Below are 21,695 nucleotides of genomic sequence, written 5' to 3' on the forward strand. Positions count from 1 at the left end.
AAGGGAGGGCAGGGACAAGGGGAAAAATGAGAATCAAGACCTATTATGTAAAGGTACAGAATCCCAATGATGAATGTAACTGTATAGTATACCTATATTGTACCAACAACCTCAATAAAAAGAAAAAAAAAGAGCACTTTCAAGATACAATGGTACAGGTTAAATATTGACATTGGAAAATGGAGGAATGAGACAATAAAAAGGTTTCAGACCAAAATGAGACCAACACTCAACAGGAAAACATTAAATCCTGTAGCTGCATTTACAGCACCTGGAAAACACTGTAGTGAAATGGGACCTCCAAAGAGCTCGCCAGCCCTACAAAAAAAAAGAGCACTTTCAAGATACAATGGTACAGGTTAAATATTGACATTGGAAAATGGAGGAATGAGACAATAAAAAGGTTTCAGACCAAAATGAGACCAACACTCAACAGGAAAACATTAAATCCTGTAGCTGCATTTACAGCACCTGGAAAACACTGTAGTGAAATGGGACCTCCAAAGAGCTCGCCAGCCCTACTCCTATGACCTTGCCATTTGCAGTTCACATGCCACCTCTCTTGGGCTGGCTCCACTCACTGTATTTTTTTTCAGCAGATGTTCCACATTCCCAGCATCCCCAATTTACTGAGGTCTCTGGTGTACATCTAGCTTCACCCACACAGCTTCAAGCATGCCCCCTCAAAGGCTCCTGTCTGGAACTGAGATCCTGTCACACTTGTTTGGATTCCTAGGCCTTCTTTTGAAATCGGGGTAGAAACTTCCATGACCCCATAACTTTTACATTCTACATGCCTGCACAACTAACAACAAGTGGATGATGCCAAGGTCTGATGTCAGCTTGAGCAGTACATGTGACCCCTTGGACCATACCTGTAGTACCCTTTCACTGCCTCAATGTCTGAACTTGGAAATACTTTTCTAGGTGTTCCTGAAGGAATAGAACACCCTGGAGCTCTCTTCTCAATGCAGTCTTTCATAACAGAGATGAAATAAGGTACCAACTCCCCACAAGGAATGTAAACATTATGTACTGCAAACATGTACTAATAAAAATAAATACATAAATAAAAATAATTTTTATAAAAAGAAGTGTGCCCTTTTACATTCCTGAGCTGGGGATGGGTGAGGATGCCATCAAGGCATCTTTTCTATTTTGAAGTACTTGGCTTCTTTTTAATGTTAATTTGTTCATCAACCATGCTCTTTTCCCCCAACTTTACAGGTGCTTCCTTTCTAGCCGCTGTACAAATTTCTCAAATAATTCAGTTTGCTTTTTGCACCTGATTCTCACAGTAGGTCTTTTAAAGTAGCCTGCAATATCCATGCCATAACCTGAATTCTGAGCTTCCTGGAAATTTCCTGCATCCATTCAATTAGTCTGCCACCTTTAAATTCAGCCTCACACAAGTCTTAGAACATGTAGAAAACATAGACATTTGTCATAGAAAACATTTGTCAGAATCAAACGTGCATGGCCTCTAGTTTGGTTTCCAGTAGAGTCCTCATTCCTAATTAAACCCTTGTGAGCCTGACCTTTTAATATCTGCATTCCTACCAGTATTCTGGTTTTCTGAGCTCTCACCAGCATCTGCCATCAATCTTCCTACAGTATTCTAAGACTCTATCCAGCATCTCTAAACCTTTCCAAACTCCTCCTGAAAATCAGTTTAAAAAGCTTCTAAATCATGTTGTCACAGGCATAGCTAGGACCCCACTCCTGGTACCAGTTTTCTGTATTGGTCTTTTTCTTGTCACTGGGACACAATACACAACACCCACAACTTGAAGGTGAGAGGTTTATTTGGCTCATATTTCCAGTGGGTTCAGTCCATGTTTTGGTGGTTTAAGACAGGAGCAGCACAGTGGAAAAGTATGGTAGAGGAAAGCTATTTACCCCACAGAAGCCAGGATACAGACAGAAAAGAGAGAAATCAGGGACCCTTCCAGGTCACTCTCTCAGTGCCCCTCCTCCTCAGGCAGCCTCACCTCAGAATATATGAGACTTTTGGAGGACATTTTAGATCTAAATCATAACACTATTAAAATATGAGGTTACAAGTCTTACAAGCAACTTCAAAGCACAGCTTGATTTTTATGGTAGTACGTGTGTGCACTCTGAATTCTTCTAAGCGAGAAGTCTTATGGTGGATTTCTTTTAAACTCAAGAACTTCTTTGCTACCACATGGAATAAGAATCAAGAAAGAGTTATTTCTCCAAAGGGTTGTATGCACAGCAGCTGATCCCTGGACTCCCCCATTGTGAAGTATTTCTACTTCCACAGGAAGCATTTTGTTATTGCTTAACTCACACCCAGTCTCTAAATATGATCCTGTTAGCAGTGCAAATGAGATGACCTTGGTTGTATTCCACTGCGTTAGTCTATTTTCTGTTGCTGTAACAAGATCCCTGAGTCTGGGTAATAGTTTAAGAAAAAAAATTCATTTAACCCAAGGTTTGGATGATCCAGAGTATGGAATCAACATCCTGGCATAGGCCCTCTGGCTACATCATAACATGAAAATATACCATAATAGTGTGAGTGTATGTGACAGACAGGTCATATGACAAGATAGGGAGTAGAGGGATTCAGGAACTGAACTGAGATCCCACAAGAACTACATTAGTCCCTTCCAAGCAAGGTTCTTAGGTAACTAACTGCTTTCCATTAGATTTCACCTTTTAAAAATTTCCAGCACCTCAGCACTGGTTCCCTGGGGACCAAGCTTTGGGGGCACACTTAAGTCATACCCAAACTATATCATCTGCTAAAATAAGAAAAGAAGCAAGAGTACAGCTGAACACAACAGTTACTGGGATTTGGGGTATTCTTAAATTGCTAAATCAATTTTCTACCTTGAGTAACAATAAATAGCATTTTAGATTTCCATGATACCTTTGGAAATTATTTCCTTTCCTCTTTACTATGCATTATCTTCATTTCTCTAACAGCTGAGAAGACTGAAAAATCTAAAGAAGACCAATGAGCATGAGCACATTTTAATTAACACATTGTCAAATTTTTCCCTTCCTTCTTGTCATTTACAAGCTTTCCTGACCTTTTTCATTGATTTTTTTCCTTCATTTTCTAGAAAATCATCATACCATTTTAAAATAATAGTCCAAGAAGTCAATATTTTAATCCATTCATATTAACCTTCTAGTTAATGTACACATGCAATTTTTACAATGTGAACCAGTAACAGATTAAAATTTTAACTCACTTTTTTGCAATGAACTCTGAACTTCTTAAAGCTTATTTATCATCTTCCCTTTCTGTCTCCTTACACCTTGTTCCTATCCACTAGCAGCCTATAAATGCTCTTCTCCCTCTTTCTCTATGCTCATACAGTTATTTGAAAATATCTATATAATCCTCACTCTCATATATAGACTTTTTATAATTAATATTCATCCTAACAAGCATGATAGTTACATAAGCATTTCTCTGCATTTTAATTTTTACATTGAATAATATTTAGCTTAGTGGATATAGTTTTAATTTTAAAACTCATACATGGGTATAACAATATGCTCAAGTATTTTCTTATAGGTAGGCAATCACTTTTTCTTCTACAAATAGTAAGAGGGGTTTTTTTAGCAGATATTCTAAGGTATCAAAGTTTCTGATTCTATGTGACAGATTCACAGGAACAGAATTGCTGGGTTAGAATTCTTCATAAATATTACCAGATTGCTTCACTTGAAAAAGTTCTTCACAATTCATATTCTGCCAGAAGTCTATGAAAATACCTTTTGTGCAAATCCTTACATATATAGCATTTCACAGCTAAAATTTATAATCTTTACATATAAATTGAGTCACTTAAATTTCCTTTCTTATGAATTGTCCATTTATAATGTTTTACCTAGTTGTATATGGTTATATTTTATATATAAATATATAGAAGTTCTTGGTATGTAACACATATAAATCATTTATCAATAGCATTCTTTGCAAATATTCTTTTTCTGTAGCTTTTATTTTTGCATTTTATTTTTAATATATAATTTGTAAAACATTTTAAAATTTTGTACATTGAAAATATTTTATCCTTTCTCTAGACTCCTCTAGATTTCTTGCTTTATTTAATCTTTCATAATTTTCACAAATTTTATTAATTTTATTTCCAGATATATCTAAGAATTATTTATATATTAACTGGATTAGCATGAAATTTATACCTATAATTTGAAGCAGTTGAAAATCTATGATATATTGATACTTCTTGTCCAAGATGATGATTTATATCTTCATTTATTCAATTTTATATCTTTAAGGAGAGAAATGCATAATTTAACTCATATAAACCCTTCCTTCTGGTTAGAGTTTTGCCAAGATAACTTAAATTTTTGTTTGTATTATGCAGACATAGTGGTAGATGCTTGTAATACTAGCTACTCAGAGGCTGAGACAACCTAGGCAAGTTTGAGGACAGCATAGGCAATTAAGTGAGACCCTGTCTCAAAATTTAAAAAATAAAAGGGTCTAGGGCTGTAGCTCAATAGTAAATTGTCCCTGAACTTTTTTTTTCCCCAGTGCCACACACACACACAAACTTTTTTGTTTTATAATAATTGAGATTTTTTTCCATTATTTCCTCAAACTTACAGGTAAATAGAAAACATAAAAGATTTTATATATGTATATGCATATATGTATGCATATGTGTGTATTATAATGCATCTCTTACTATACCTAATATTTTTTGTCACTGCTTTCTTAGGTTGTCAAAACAGAGAACATGATAATCTTGCCACTTTGAGTTTCTAATTTTATTTTCTACTTATTTTTCTTGCTTTATTACATTGGCAGATCTATAGAAATACAAATGATAATGATCATCACTGTTTGCTTATTTAGTTTATTAAGAAAGCTAGCTACTTAAGGCATTTAGCAACCTCCACAAAGAAATGAGCTTGGCTATCACTTGATCATAGGCTATAATTATGAAAAGATTATAGTTCTGCCAGGCCATATGCAATTCAAAACAGAAACAATGTTATCTATGTAATACCACCAAGAAACTAAGCAAATTTATTTTTTCAGTGAGTGTTTTGCAAATACCAAGTATAAATTATTTTGTTTTCCACCTACATATTCATTTGGCCTATAGAAAATTCTACACTGAACTTGAAATATTTTTGTCATTATGAAAGTTTCTTATTTTTAAAATCACTAAGTAGAGTTAGTTATAAAATTAGTGTTTCATTTTTTCAAATGCCTTTCCAGCATCTATTAATTTTATACTTTTTGTCTCTGATATTGGATTGTTATATATTTCATATATAATATTTGTATTCCTCAATAAATTGTGTATAAATATTTAAATAAAGATATAAACTGAAGGAACATATTCACTTAAAATAACACATTGGTTTATTAGTAATGTACCTAGAAATTTTAAGCTCTATATTGCTAAAAGAAATTACTTAGTCCTTGTTTTGGGGCTCCAATTTATGTAATTCTATTTTAGTGTGGAAGAAAATATTGCACTCTTTTAAATAAGTTGATAATCTTTCTGTGAAGTTCTATTTTCTGAAAACATTTATATAATGAGTGAATTGTCTGTTGAAGTTCTGAAATAACTAATTATGTAATTTATGACCATTTTATTTATTTATTTATTTATTTATTTATTTATTTATTTATTTTTATTTTTGGTACTGGGGATCAAACTCAGGTCCTTGGGCTTGCAAGGCAAGCACTAGAACCACTGTACTAAATCCCCAGCCCTTATGACCATTCATTAAATGTGAATTTTTCAATTGTATTATAGCATTAATCTTATAAATCTTTCATGTGATTTTTATGTCAATTTATAGTTTATTCAAATAATTTTACTAATATTTCACTTTCTATTTTCAGTTTTATTACTTTTATATTTAGATTAATCAAGTAGTAGTCATTTTATTTCATTTTTAAAGAATCAGATTATGAATATATTTATTAATTTGGAAATTTATAGTTTTACTTTATCATTTTTACATAATTCTTCATCAGTGTTTTTCAAATTGAACACTCAACTAAATACTTCCTCACCTGTTTAGAACAGCATTGCTCCGACATGCTACTATGTATGCTATGAAAAATTTTTCTGATAAAATTGTTTGAAAAATAGTGAATGTTATAATTCGCTTACTACTTCACAATGCTCATTATTGTTAAATGTATTGAGAAATTTTCAAGTTTAAAAATGTATAGCTTTTAAATACATTATTTTCAAGTTATTTTTACCCCAGAAAAACTTTCTACTTATAACACTTTGAACCATAGTGTTGTTCTGGCTTAGGACATTTGTCTCCCTTTTTGTTTATCTGTTAATGATAATGAATTTGTCTTTGCATTTACCTTTTACTGCAACTTGCATGTACAAAGAAATGAAAAAATATGTAATGTTTTCCACTGTCATCTTGAAGAAATATAAAGTAGCTTTTAATGTCCTCACAGTTCGGTTTGGATTTATACTTTTGTCGTTAGTCAGTTATTGCATGATAGCCTATTTAGCTTTTGATGTTGAAAATTTAGTGTGGTATTTCACTGCTTAATATGTGATTAGTTTTTTTATATGTTCCTAGATAGTGGTGAAAATGCATTTCTCTTGGTTAAGTATAGAAATTGTAGACATATAAATCAATAAATCAACATTAACAATTACACATTATTAAAATTATCTTTCTCATTTTATATTTAATTTTTGGTTTGTCAAAGAGAAGTGAAATATCTTAAAGAGGTGTAATGGACTGTTATTTCTATTTCTTCTTGTATTTCAATCAGTGATTTCAATACTATGTATCTGAGGCAAAATAATTACTGGTAATTATTACATCTTCCTTACCTCCACTCCAAACCTCTCACTCTTCTCTATCTTGCCCTATTTTTAATATGCTTATCTGTTTGGTTATCCACTGTATCCTTAGCATATTGAAGCGTGTGGCAAGTTGTGTGCACTCAATATATATTTGAATTAATATATCAATGATATTCTGTATCAATCAGAAAAGGCCCTCTGTCCATTCTAATGCTGATTTCTTTGTGTGTGAGTGTGTATTAGTAATTATCTGCTACCTTCTTATATCATGCTTATTCTAAACCAGGTACTTTATCAGTCTATTAATTCATGAAATTCTTTTTATAAACAGGATAGTCTAATTAATTGACCCAATCTTAAAGTGTCTTTAACTAGGGTCATTTAATCTTTAAATTGACTGCCACAATTAGTTTTTCCCATATTATTTTTAGTCTAATTTTGTATTGTGCCATTTACAATTTGAAATGTTTAACTATTTAAAAATTTAAAGAACATGTTTAAATAAATTTCCCTCAATAACCCTAAGAATAAAATTTTCTGTTGATCAGCATCCATTACTTCCCCTACCCTGTTCTTCGTCCCCTCCCTTTGTTTGAAACTGTAATGTGTGATTCTAGACAAATTTTGTCTTAAAATTTATTGCTTTATATTATCCATCATCTATGTTAATGAATTTTGCTATTTTGTACTTAGGCACCTCTTTTTGCCTTGCTTGGGTAGGAAATGAACATTTCATGATAAATTGCTGCCAAGAAGAAATTTATAGCAAATAATAAACAAATGAGTATGCAATTGTAAGGGTTTGGGGAATCCAGAGAAATAGGAAAGACTGGAGCTTGTGCTTGGTTGAAAGACATCTGCCCAGTTGTTCCAACAGTAAGAACTATGCAGTGAGAATAGGCTGGATCATTTAGGGGATATGACCAAGGGGGGTAGAGATTGGCCACTCAGATGTCCCTCGGCTTTGCCACTCAAGGACGCGTGAGCTCCTTGCCATAGCACCCAGTCTTAGCAGCAGGTGTCCATAGTGAGAACACTGAGTCTAGGGTGCAATGTGCCACTCAGGAATGTGCATTGCCTTGCTACATTACATGTCAAAAGTGAACCACCAGGCTGCCCACATATCAAAGAGAGTTGCTCACCCTAACCCTGTCCCAAATTACACAAGAGCCAACAGAAATTTGTGCACACTCTGAAAAGGCTCCACCTGTGTTGAGGCCCACAGAGAGGAGCACAGACCTATTCCAAAAGACAAGACCACATTACCCCATCTCCAGGATTTCTTTTCCAGTCTAGAGGAAATTTTCTTTCCTGTGCCTCAGTAGGCTTTCCTGCTGGGGAGGTGACCTTCACACTGAGACTTCTTTATCCGGGTTTAAAAGTATATCTCCTCAGCATATGCTGGGGAGAGATTTGGAAGTAAATTTTCTCTTTTGCATTGCCAAGATTTCTTAGAGGGAAGATGGAGAAGGATAGTTTATTGATACATCAATTTATTAAGCTAATATACTTTCTTTGCTTCAGCACTGCAGATTGAACCTAGGTTCTTGCACACAGTAAGCACTCATAAGACCACTAAACGAGCCCCTTTAGCTTTTACATGAGAAATTCCCCATTCATCTTATTAAACTTGCTTTTTATAACTGGAAAAAGACTTGTGATTATGCCTAAAGAGCCTAACCCAGACCTGACAAAGAGAAAGTACTCCTCAAGAGATATTATTTACTGGTTTTGTTTTGTTTTGTTTTTGGAATCTTTCAACGATTTCTCTGCTTCTAAGAGAATTAATTGCTAACAGTTTGGTGTAAATTTTATATTTTGTGAAATCAAGTTTTCTCTGGGATTTGTGGCTCAGTGAGACCCTTGTTTTGCTCCACAAGGACAAGATTGTCGTCAGGATATATTAGAAGCTTGCGCATCTCAGACTATTATATCCAAATGGAGGCACGATGAGGCGTTTCCATACACCACGCCACTCTCTCCTGACATCATGTCAATACAAATCTAGCTTCATTCTTTCCTTAACTCAGTTAGGCCCTGGGTTGACATTAGGATAATTGACCTGGAAATTATAGATAATAGCAGGGAGAAGAGATTTTAACAGGATGGACGACATTATTCAGTCTTTTTTCTATCATGCTCTTTTTATTACTATTTCACTCTCCTTATTCAATTTACCACCCATCATCAAACCACCAACCCACGTGAGACTGCTGTGAAGCACCCTTCCCCCACCGAGAAAAGGCTTCTTTAAATGTCATCGTTCCTTACAATAAACCTCAAGGTCAGTTGCTTAATGAATTTATGTTCCAAGGAGAAATGGGAGGCTCTGGATAAGTGTACTTCTCAAGACCAATCAGATACACAGCTGCGGTCAGAACTCCTGTGCTTCTGGGCACCAGTTCCAGCTGAAAGATGGTTCCTCATCCTCATTTTAATTGCTGCCAGGACCACTTGGAATTCAAAATCCAGTGTGAAGGTTGTGGGGACGGATATCAACTTTAATAAATGGGTATATTTATTATATTTAGATGACCCATCATTGGACTTTGGTTTTTCAACTCAGCTTCACAGTAAGGTTGATATTAGGAAAGAGTCCAGGGGACTGCATGGGATTATAATAATTAGAAGCTTTTGGCCTGGAAGCTTTCAGAATCAGCATTGATGTGGAAAACTCAAAAAAGTACATTTCTTGCCACATGCAGGGCAGAATAACCTGGTTCATTAATATAGAACCTGTCCCAGTGCCAGGTAAGCATCTCTGGCCACAGTCCCAACAAATCTTAGTGACTATCCAAGGTCAAACTTTGTCAACACTTGGGTGGAACTCATCCAGAGAAAATCCCAGGCATGGCATGGCAAGAGATAAGCTGATGATTCATTGTTTGGCATTCTCCTTTTAGAGTCAATCATTAACCCCAGCATGCTATTATTGACATTCTAGCATTGTGAATCCACATGGCTTAAAAATTAGACTCATTCTAAACCACTAATCATAATCATTTCTGTCACAACCTTCAGGATCTTCTGCAGAGAACTTTTTTTCGTCTCAATTTTTCCATAAAATATAATTTCTTTTGAAAGATTAGGGGGTCTTTAAAACTGTGAAGAACCATTAGGGTGGTAGTTTTCTCATGCTGGGGAATGGTTTGCATTTTCCCACACAAACAAAGTTACATACATACCGCAGCCTCTGTGTGGCTCTGCAGAAAAAGCCACATTTCTAAGGGAATTGTAGCTGGTGAAGTAGGTGCCTTTTCACATAACCTTTTTAGCTCATCTTCAGTACATTGATTCTTTTCTTCATTATACCTTCCTTTTACTAAACATAAACTCCTGAGGAATAGGGCAGAATTGGCCAGCACAGAGGTTGTACAGAGAAGTCGTATTGAGCAACTCACTAAATAGAACCCAAAGTCTTCTTGATTCATTGTCCAAAAGATACCTTCTAGATTACCGTGTTTGTGACAATAGAAATTATCAAGCAGCTGAAGAAAGTGAGTTTCAATACAATTTTACACAGAAAAAAAAAACCCAGGAGACTAATCTAAAGGAAAGATGAAGAGGTATAACTGATAGTCTTCTACTCATATATTGGCCCCGTTAAGTGTTGTCTTTTGATGGAAGACCATGATGATTTGACAGAACTGGGAAACTGCTAAGTTGAGGTAACTTGGAAACCAAAATGGTACATTACTAAATATGAAAGCCACTCTTTTTCTCTCCACATATCTTTTTAAATAACCACTTCAAAACTGGAAGGAGTCTTAGAAATTGGAAAATCAGAGATTTATGTGATTGCTCTTTCCTCTGAGATATCACCTGAAATCATGGAGGAAATGAGGATAGCTACTCCTGAGGACTCAAAGCAGAATGAGACAGTAAAGAGATTTGGCCAGAAAGCATAGCTAGTCACTTGCTAGTTCAGCCCCATTCAATACTAAAATTGTCTCAGATTTTTCCATTATCATATCCTTCCCAGATGATGCTTGTCTAAATAAGTTCACGACCAAACATCCTTGAAATCTGCCTGCTCATCTCCTCTCTCCCTTAGTAGACCGACTAGGTGGAGACTACCTTGGAAAAACATTTCTAATGGTTATTAAAACCTAATCTATAATCTCAGCGTCAGATTGTAGCAACTGTTATCCATGCTTAGACCCAATTTTTAAAAATTTGTTAAAAAATAAAAATAAAATATTTTCCTGATTCACATCCCTTTCTACTCAACACTTGCTAGAAATAAGATTAAATAAGGGAGCCCGGAGTGGTGGCGCATGCTTGCAATCCCAGCACTCAAGAGGCTAAGACAGGAAGATTACTGGGAATTTCAGGCCAGCCTTGAACATAAGATGAGTTCAATAACAGCCTAAACTACATAGTGAGATCCTGTCTCAAAAACAAAACAAAAAGAAGAAGATTACTGGTTTTTCTGCCTTAACTGGAGTCGTTTTCTATAAGTGTTTAAATAACATTCATCTTTCTCCATATGTTGTACATGGTCCTCTATTTTCTAATTCTCTTGGGTATCTATGAGTTTATTTTATTTCTTCTATATAATGTTATTTCCTTGTGCTAACTGTCCGCTTTTTTTATTTGACTTACCAAGGGTTATCCTTTTATTCATTCATTTCATAAATATTTTGAAGGCTATTTTACTCAAAGTGATCAATTCTATATTCTTATCTATTTTGTAATTTAATTTCTGCCTTTATCTTTCTTAATTTTGTTTGCTTCTTTTTTTGACTTTATTTTTTATCAATGTATCTCATTTTATATGTTACTTTGTGAATCTTTTTACCTCTTAAGTTATGATATTTAGTCCATATATTTCTTATTTTCAAAACAATAATGACATTTAATGTTATAAATTTGTCTCTAAATCCAGCTCCACATTCTACGGTTTTTGTTTTTATTTTTATTTTTGTTTTTTGAGACAGGGACTCACTGTGTGTTTCTGGCTGGCCTCAAACTCACAGTACTGCACCACCACACCTGGCTTATGCTATATATTTAGATATGTGATTGACACATTGGTCCCTTGTCCTATACAGTGTGGGCCACTACAGTTTCATAATTTCTCAGATGGGAACCAAAACATCCCAATTTATTACTAGTAGATAGGGATGCATCTCTGGCCCACCAAACCAGTCACATCTTTCTCTCCTTGTAGATCATATTTGGAAAACAATTATTCCAGTTAGTGTTTGTTGGACTCAGACTGGGATTTAAGAAAACCAAGAGCAGCCAGGTCAACCCACTGTAAACTAAAATTAAAAAAAAAATAGGCTATAGATAAGCCTACCTACAAAAAAGAGGAGAAACCATGAGATTATGCAGAGTGAGACAGAAAGATAGAAAAGGTAGTCACTTTGATCCTTTTAAGATTTTTCTTTTCCTTCTGCAGTTTGACTTCTAATCCCTAGTTTCCATTTTTATTTACACTAGCCAGAGTTAGCTTGGTATTTTGCTACAATTACTCCTGATAGAGAAGATTTTTGTTTAATTTTAAAATTTTACTCCAGAATTCTGACATTTGAAACATACTGAGTTTTTTGTTTTGTTTTGTTTTGTTTTGTTTTTTGGTACCGGGATTAGTATGTGTGGTTCCTATGTTAATCTGTAGTTGGTTTTGGAAGTTGTATCACAATTTATCTGTAGCAGCAACTGGAATTTTCGGTGTTATTCCTGAATTACTCTACTTCTTTCAATAACTCCTGTGTTTCTTCTACAGATAGAAAGTAAGCTGTTCAAATGGAAAATGCATGTGTTCTTTTGCTACTGCACTGTGCAAAACTGACACGAACCTAAACAACACAAAGTTATTATACTACATTTTTGGAGGTCAGAAATCCGAAGTGAGCTCCAATCAACACGTTGGCAAGGCTTTGATTCTTCCAGAAGTGCTGGGAGAGAACTGAATTCTTTGCTTGGGCTTCCCTTCCCTGACCCTTCCACCTCTCTTACCATGACTCCGTGATTGCATTGCTCCCGCGCAGTACTATTCCTAACTTCGTCGTACCTGCACAGCTCCTTTCACTATCTAAAGTAACAACAGCATAGGTTTTGGGATTGTGATGCGGGCGAACATCTTGGGACAGCCATTGTCCAGCTTGCCACGGTCCATAAATTAGGGACTATTTGTTCACATGTCAATTCTATAACTGACAAGAAGTCACTTAAATTCTCTATGCCTCTGATTCCATATCTATAAAGAAATGGACTTACACTGTGTCTTCTTAAAATAAAAAATCTCTTCCGAGGCCAAAATTCCGTTTCTAGGTTACCATGAATGATATAAAATAACCTCAAATGTCAGTATGATTTTGGAAGTGCCTATTTTTTCTGCAGACTATTTTACTAATTTTAATTACTAGGTCTCTTAGTTTCACACAAGCATTTAAGTGTTCCTTCTCTTTGACAACAGTATTCTGCTTTCCACTGTGTATAATTATTTTGTCCTTTCTTAATGACATTGTTCTTCATTCTTATTCAATACTTCCTTTTATTTTCAATGCTTCTCCTTACTCCCACTCATACCACTCAACTTCCTAGCTCTCTTGCAAAAAAATTATAAAACCAAATACTATTTTGTAGCTCTTAAGGAAGCTTTCTTTAAATGTGTACACCAAGATTCTTTCCATTCATTTTACCAAAAAATACAGAAGTGAAACATTAAGACTTTCATATTAAAAGCTACCATTATCTATCCATATCTCAGTCACTTCCATTTGACAAAATAATAAAGTTCTACCTAGTCAATGATTTAGGCCTTATCATAAAAGGCTATTTTCATTTAAAATACCACTGGGGAAGACATTACAATTTGAAACCACATTTTTCCTTTTCTGGGAGTTCTTGTTCATCTGAAATCAGATGAGGTCCTCTGGCATCTCAGTAATAGCTAAATTTCGCTGGAGAGGAATCCTTGCTCCAGTATAATAAAAATGAAGGCAATTAGCCCATACAAGTCTAAGCTTTGTAAAGTCAGTTAGGTAGCAGAACATCCAGGGTCCAAGGAACTGGAGATGTCCAGTGTGACCTCTGCAGTGATGGAACACCGGGGGCGGAGGGCTGCTGGGTTTCCAGGTGCTAAGCAGCAGGCAGATCATCGCAAGGTCAGGTGTGGGGTAGGCACTGTCCCTGTGTGTCACGTGTGATGACAAGTGCAGAGGTGGGCAGGCCACCCAGGTGCTGACAGCAGGGGGGCACAAGGAAGTTGCTGAGCTGTTCACTACTAGAATAATTACACCTGTGTGAGGAGCAAAGGAAACAGGGATGACTCTTTAGTTCTCTGCTCACATTAACCTAAAGAGATTATTAATACACAATATTTCCTGCTTTAGGGGTTTGATTCAGAAAGTGAAACGGCAACAGGAAAGCAAAGACTGACTTTCAGAAAGAGCCCTTCTTCCCAGTAACTAAAATCCTTCCTGCAGAGATACTCCTTGTAACTCCAAACCTTAAACAACACGGCATCTGAAGAAACCAGAAGTACTTAAAAGAATTGTCAGAAATTAAATAAAGAATATTGGCAGGGGTATGGGAAAAAATGAGAACCAAGATCTGTCATGTAAAGGTACAAAATCCCAATGATGAAAGTAACTGTACTGTACACTTAAAAAGTACCAATAAACTCAATGAGAAAAAGAACAAGAAAGAAAAAGGAAGAAAGAAAGAAAGAAAGAAAGAAAGGAAGGAAGGAAGGAAGGAAGGAAGGAAGGAAGGAAGGAAGGAAGGAAGGAAGGAAGGAAGGAAGGAAGGAAGGAAGGAAGGAAGGAAGGAAGAAAGGTTATCAAAGACAAGCTCATAGAGGAAAGTGGATAGGCTTATTTTAAGTGTATATCTTTTAAAATTCAGTTTACTATTTCAGCTCCGTTACTAGTACATACCATTCCCATCAACATAAGTTGATGCATTGTTTCAAAACCAGCAACAGCAAATATGGGCAAGTTTCTTTGGCTTTCTGCAAGACCTGTTTTCTATACTCCCATTTCCCTAACTCTGAATTTGGCCTGAAAATACATTCCAATTAATGTCTTACACGATGCAGCTTATGATGTGGTTATAGACTCCTTGGGGACCAAAACTAAACCATCAAATCCATTTTCTAAGTCTAGGGTGAAAGGTTAATGGATTTACTAAGATGCTAAACAAATTACAAAGTAATATCCCTTGGAGGAAGACACGAGGAAACATATCAAATGCTTATCTTGCCAGATTTTTTCTCTATTCTATAAATGTTCTAAACAACATCAAAACAACTGCAGAAAAGCTGTCAAGGCTAAATAATTACATATAATTGGTCCTCCATTACTACTTTCTGATGTGAATCTCCTAGAAAATTCGAGTGTTTTACCTTGTTTGTTGGAAGATGTAAAATAGTAGGTCAACAGGAAATGTTATTTGCATTTAGCAGATGGCAGGGATGAGGTTTAAGAAAAACTGATATATTCAGCTTCTCACATCAAGGTCAGGAAGGAGAATAGTATTCAGAACCTGGGGATCCAACCACAGTACTCATTATCAAGACTATCCTTTCCTTTGAAGAATTAAAAGTTTTATTCCCTTCAGAAAATCCAAGCTCAGTTGTAGATGATGTGATAGGCTGCATCATTTAAAAGTCTTTATTCTTTCTCCCTCCGTTCACAGGGGAAGTCCTCTATCCTGCTATTTTGGGTTTTCCCATGCAACTTGTTCGGATCATTGCCCTGTTGATAGATACTTAATTCAGGAACATCTCCATATTTCTTGTTTCTTCTCAATGATTTTGCTAATCTACCTGTCTTCTGTGCTCTCTCCCTCCCAAGGGTACTAATTCTTTACTCATACCTCTCAAACTCTAAAGAAATGTTTCACCTGCGTTGAAGTCAAGTTACAATGCAATAATAAATGTCAAAGCAACATTTAAAAATAGACACTTAAATCACAGGAACTGGTGAAGACAGCATCAATTATGCTAACTTTTTGGCATCGACATTGTTTACTGAAATAGTATACAAAATAATATACAAAGTGAGATCATAAAATGTTAATATTTAAATCTTGAAGTTAATTACAGTAAAATACTTTCCCCCTCTTACTTTGAGTATACTTTCTCTATCATTCTTGTCACTTTCTGAAGCAGTCCCTAAAGTTCTCTTTCTTGAGTGTCTTTAGTTGCAGTCATGGATGCCATAATGCCGGAATCAATTCAAAACATTTACTTTTCATGGTTGCTTCTATTTGGAGAAAAACCAGATCTTACATGATGCCAGATCCAGTGAATAATGTAGATAAGGACATGTTTGTAATATTTTTCTTTTAAAAAAATTTTTATTAGCACATGATTGCAGTACACAATATTTACCTGCATCATGAGCAGTTGGCACATGTACATACACATCTTAATTCTTTTTACTTCCACTTTTCTTCCCTCTCTCTGCCCTCTCTCCATATCTAGATCCCTTTTCCATTTGCAAAAGATTTATCACATTGTTTCCTATCTATCTTTTATTCTGCTCTTTAAATTTGAGCTTTTCATAAAGCAGAAAGCGTGTAATATTTAAACTGGTATGTCTAATTTATTTCACTTAACATTAGGGTCTCAAGGTGTATCCATTTTCCTACAGATGACTCCAGCTTATCTTTTTTATGCCTGAGTAGTATTCCATTGAGCATAAATATCTCATTTGCTTTATGCATTCCTCTGTTGATCAACATATAGGCTATTTTTAAGATTTGGCTATTATGAATTGTGCTGCTCTAAACATGGGTAGGCATGTATCACTGTAACATATCTTTCATGCTTCGAACAAGATACCTAGAAGGAGAATGACTGCGTTAAATGGAATTTGTATTTTTACTTTTTAGAGAAGTCTCCATACTGATTCTCACAGTGAGTGTGCTAGATTACATTCCCACCAACAGTGTAGAAGTGTTCCTTTTTCCTTATAGCCTCACCGACATTTTATGTTATTTGATTTTTTGATGATAACCTTTCTTTCTGGAGTATGATGGACTCTCAGTATTGTTTTAATTTGCATTTTTCTAATGGCCAAAAAGGTTGAACATTTTTTCATGTACACATTTATTGGACATTTGTATTTCTGAGAAGTGTGTATTTATTTCAATGGCCCCATTCTTGATTGAATCTTTCATTTGGGGGAGGATCTAGTGTTTTGGGGTTCTTTATATGTTCTAGATATTAGTCCTCTGTCTTACAATGTTTTTATTTACAGAAATTGTTGCAAACACTTGATCAATGGGGGATGATCATACACTACATTGTATTTTACGTTTTTTTTAATTATTACATAAAGACATATCACCACTAATCTCTCTCAAAATACTTCTCCTTGCTTTGAATACACCTATCCTGTCATGCTTGGCAATGTGTCTTTTACTGCAATAATATTTTTAAATTAAGCATTCACTGTATCTTTTGACCACCTCATGTGTGCTGAAACCAGTCTGGACTTGCACATAATTTTATTAGATAGATCTGGGTATAATATGAATGTTCATTAAGGAGATATTTTACCTGCATCTCATTATTTTCAGTTGCTATGAGTCAAGACTAAAAGATTTCTCTATTGTTTTGAAGAACATTGCACTCCTAAGCAGCTACAACCCAGTCTTATTTTAATTAGACAGTACAAGATTTCTTGCATGCAAACACCATAATCATATTTTGTTTTCAACAAAGAACCATCTGTTATCTAAAGGATGCGCTCCCAGGCATGTAGTATTTCATTTCAATATTATGATGCTGATGTATTTTCCTTGCTATGTGAACCATAGTCATGACAAGTGTAAAGTCTACACATCATGTTGTCTTCTTTTCTAACATTAGCTTTGAGTCAAAGAGTCAATATTTTATGTCTAGAGTGACACAGAAAAACATGGTAGTAATTAAAATAGTTCACAGAGCCAGGAACATGGGCAGCTAGATGGTGAGCGCCTCTTTACTAACAACATTCAGCTGAGGCTACAAAGTCAAGGGTATTTGGCTGGTATGGGTGGTTGGTCAATTTGATCTCCATTCTCTCCAAGTCTAATATTTTATTACTCTTACTGTTCAGACTCTATCAATCAATTTACCTTTAACTAGCTTTGGAAAGTGCTTGCAGAAGTAATCCTAGCATTTATACCATACATAATTCCATTTTATCCTCCACAAAGTCTTATCAAATGGGTGTCATCTCAATTTTATAGATAGAAAAAATGAGGCTTAGAATGATAAAAGACCCCCTTCCAGCTCTTGTTAAAGCAGAGATGTAAGTTACTATGCAGCAAGTGAAGGGATAAATGGACAGTCAGAGCACATGATGAGTTTTTAGCCATATATTTTTGCCACACACAAAAAAGTTATCTTACAACTCTGTGCCTTAAATCACATTTGACAAAGTTCTATGATAAAAATCTGAGGAGACAATAAAGAGAACCATATTAATAAGAATGTCCTGCTCCAAATGAAGCTTTGTTCTCTATTTCTTATGTAATTGTATTGCTTCAAAAATATAATTAAATTTTCTATATGCACACACACAAAAAATAAAACTCAGGTAAAAGAGAAAAATAAAGCCATATCATTTAAATTCGTTTATCTCTTTAAAAATAGCTCATATTAATTTAGTGAAATTGTGTGTGTGCATGCACACACATGCATAGCTCGTAAAACGTAAGTTTTAAATTCTAGGGATTATATTCATGCCATTCTTTTCTACATCTTTAGAAAAAGTTGTAGAGAAGCACAATTGAAAACAAATCAAGAATCTTGTTTATGGTACAATTGATTTTCTGACGTAAGTCAGAAAAATAAAATAATATGACTGATATAGGCAAGAGCAAGAAATAAAATGCTAAAAGAGTGCACCAAAATGCATAAAATAATGAAATTTCATGATCAAGAGGAATCCCATAAATCACTATTATGTACTTTTGTTTTAGTTTATTACACAAAATGCATGCAGCTATGGATCAGAGAACTTTTCTTCTATTAAATAAATCTACAATTGGCTAAATTGACAGAATTCTGCTCTCTCATAAAAAAGTAATCCTATCTAAATCATGTGATTTAGTTTGCCTATTTTGATGCTTTCTTAGCTCATGTTTCTTATTTGCAACTGGCTTGACGTATAAGAGTATTTTCCTATGACAAAATAAAGCAAAACAATCCCCTCTGAGTAATTTATTGTATTTATATCCTGTCATGTTCCAGAAAATATTTGAGAGAACTTAGTAAATGATGAACAAGTCTAAAGAAATAAAATATCAAAGAAATAACAAGAAAGTTTCATTACATGATTTACACAAAATGTAAATTTGGTTGATCACTTAATCCTTATTACTCAAGATTATCAACAAAATAAACCCAGACAAACATGCTCTACTGGTTTTACTTCACTAGGCTATTTCTGTTTGTTTATTGTGCACTCTTAGGTTGTAAGAGTCTTTCTGGGAAAATACCAGGTTGATAGTAATAAGGTGATACAGAGTACACTTGGTTGAGCATTTCCTGTGTATTACCTGAAGTATCGCTCGTCAAACTTGGTCACATTCTGAACTAAATTAACTTCAACATAGTACTTTGAGAGCAAAGAAAAGATATATACTCCTTTGTGCTGCTTATAATACCATCAATTCTACCACCTTTTTCTCAAATAAATGGAATAAAGTAAAAAGTTTTATTCCAAAATCTGTCTCTAAAGAGAGTAGTCCTTTGTATATCTTTCTCAGGTGGTGTGTGTGTGTGTGTGTGTGTGTGTGTGTTATCTAAACCTACTTATTATGGACCCTGGATCCCAATTCCAAAATTTATAAATGTAATAAGATCTTACAAGAACAGTTAGTTAGATGGAGTTTTTATGCATTGAAGAATGTCACTTCCTAAATTTATATGTTGCAGACCAAACTCTCAGTACCTCAGAGTTTATTTGGATATAGAATATTTACAGAAGAAAGTGAATCAAAATGGAGCCATTTGGCACACCCTAATTTCACATAACATGTCCTTATAAAAAGAAGAAATTAATGCAGAGTGAAGACATAGGGGGAAATCGGCCATCTACAAGCCAACAAGAGAAGCCTGAGACAGACCCTTTCCTCGTGGCCTTCAGAAAGACCAAAACTGCTTACATCTTGACCTCAGACCTGTTGACTCCAGAATTGTGAGAAAATAATTTCTGTTGTTTAGATCACCCAGTTTATGGGTACTTTGTTACAACAGCCCCAGGAAAGTAATACTGAGGCATTTGTTGTTGTTGTTGTTGTTTGTGTTTGTTAACTTACAGCAGCTGCATATTCTTTGAAAATATCTGGACTCATTGAGATAGAAATATACACATTGTAATTTTCGTATTTATATATAGCAAACTAGTGAGACTATACACAGTGGAGTCTTATCTCAATCTTTAAACTGATTAGTGTATGATAATCTTTAACCAGTGTTTCTAAGAGAACAGTGTATGTTATGATCCAGTCTGAGTGGTAAAATTTATAGTATCATCATATTCAACCAGAATAGTTTATTGAGGTTCTGCTCCATGCCTGTTCCAGTTCTAAGGTCATCCGGGTTAAGTTGTTTAGTCTTCGGGATCACAAGAGGAAACGCTGTTGTCTCTGTGCCTTGCTTCTTCACACAGAAATTCTTTCTTCAAGACCTTACTTCTAACTACAGAAAGTTCTAGTTTAACCTTAGGTATCTGCCTTAAAAAAAAAAGTTATTCTTTAAAGAACTTGTGTTTGGTAAATCTTCTTATTAGAAGTGTTTCATTCTCTCAACTAGTTTAGAGAATGCTGCATATTATGCAAATGAAAGCTTTGAATGCTAATGCAGCCCTGCAAAACCCGTGGATCCTCTAGTCCTGAATTCTGTCAACTGCCTATTTAAAACTTGGATTGAGGCTCTATTCCTACTCTGATGGATTCCTTTCTGTGGGTGGGGTCTTGAAAGCTGTATCTGTAAATAAACTCCTTGGTTGATTCTTCCACACATTTGAAATTAAGGACTATAACCTATTTTTAAAATGCCATCTGTGTTTTCACTGTTTATTACATTAATTCATCAACCTATTAAGGGAGACTTTGCCTACTTAACCTACTGGAAGAGCCTTTTAAAAATGATAAAAGGATAAACATACAATTTTAAAAATCAATCAGCTTTAAACCAGATCAGATGCACATTGTTAGGAGGACAAGAGAAGCAAGCATTGATACTCAACAAACGAGCCTGAAAACATCATGAATCCATCTGCTTTTACATTAAATGCCTCAATAAGAAGAATGGTTTTGGTGTATGGTTACTGATCCTGTGGGTTTTACCATTTATTTCCTAACACTTCTCTCCCAGTTATAAATTTCAGGGAATGTATCGACAATGAAATCTAATGGAGCAAAAAGAAAAAAAGAATTCTTTATGAAAGATACATTATTCTCCTTATTTCATGAATTTTTTCCATCAGTTGGACTTCTTAGAAGTCAGTAGCTTTATAAAGAGACCATATACCAGAACCATGCAGCTAAGCCACTCCTGAATCCCTCACCTGAACTATGGGATGCAGTAAATATTTTGTTTTACTTTTGACTATTTTGTTATGTAGCAATAAATATAAGTAATTATAGATTCAGTGATCTCAGGGATGCTTGGAAAATGTTGGACCTTATTAACCCATCTCTCCATATCCACAGGGTCAGAGCCTGCAATAAAGATTTTCCTGCAAGTACTTGGGGGGGAAAGTGTGATTTGGAATAAGAATGAGAAAGTAATGTGAAATAGGAAGAAAAGGGCTAAAGGTGTAGGGGAATTGGGATGGGTAGGGGAAAGGAAATAAGGGAAAAGAAAAAAAGATGAGAAAATGAAAAAATGGAAATAAGGTTTTTGTAAATAGGGAGGGAAGA

At 34.8% G+C, this 21,695-nt stretch overlaps 1 protein-coding gene across 3 annotated transcripts in view; it reads right to left on the reverse strand.

The window, feature by feature from the left end:
- Window positions 1-21,695, reverse strand: part of Fabp5 (fatty acid binding protein 5) — a 143,406-nt gene that overhangs the window by 66,319 nt on the left and 55,392 nt on the right. Inside the window, exon 2 of one of the 3 annotated variants that reach the window (XM_010636251.2) lies at window positions 12,379-14,067. The exons of the other annotated variants lie outside the window; for them this stretch is intronic. Coding sequence (XP_010634553.1) covers window positions 13,688-14,067 — 380 coding nt within the window. The 3' untranslated portion in view covers window positions 12,379-13,687. Of the gene's footprint in view, window positions 1-12,378; window positions 14,068-21,695 lie in introns of those variants that run through there. 3 annotated transcript variants of the gene reach the window in all.

This window comes from Fukomys damarensis, unplaced genomic scaffold (assembly GCF_012274545.1).
Source record: "Fukomys damarensis isolate Sample0158 unplaced genomic scaffold, DMR_v1.0_HiC HiC_scaffold_5, whole genome shotgun sequence".
NCBI classification, from domain to species: domain Eukaryota; kingdom Metazoa; phylum Chordata; class Mammalia; order Rodentia; family Bathyergidae; genus Fukomys; species Fukomys damarensis.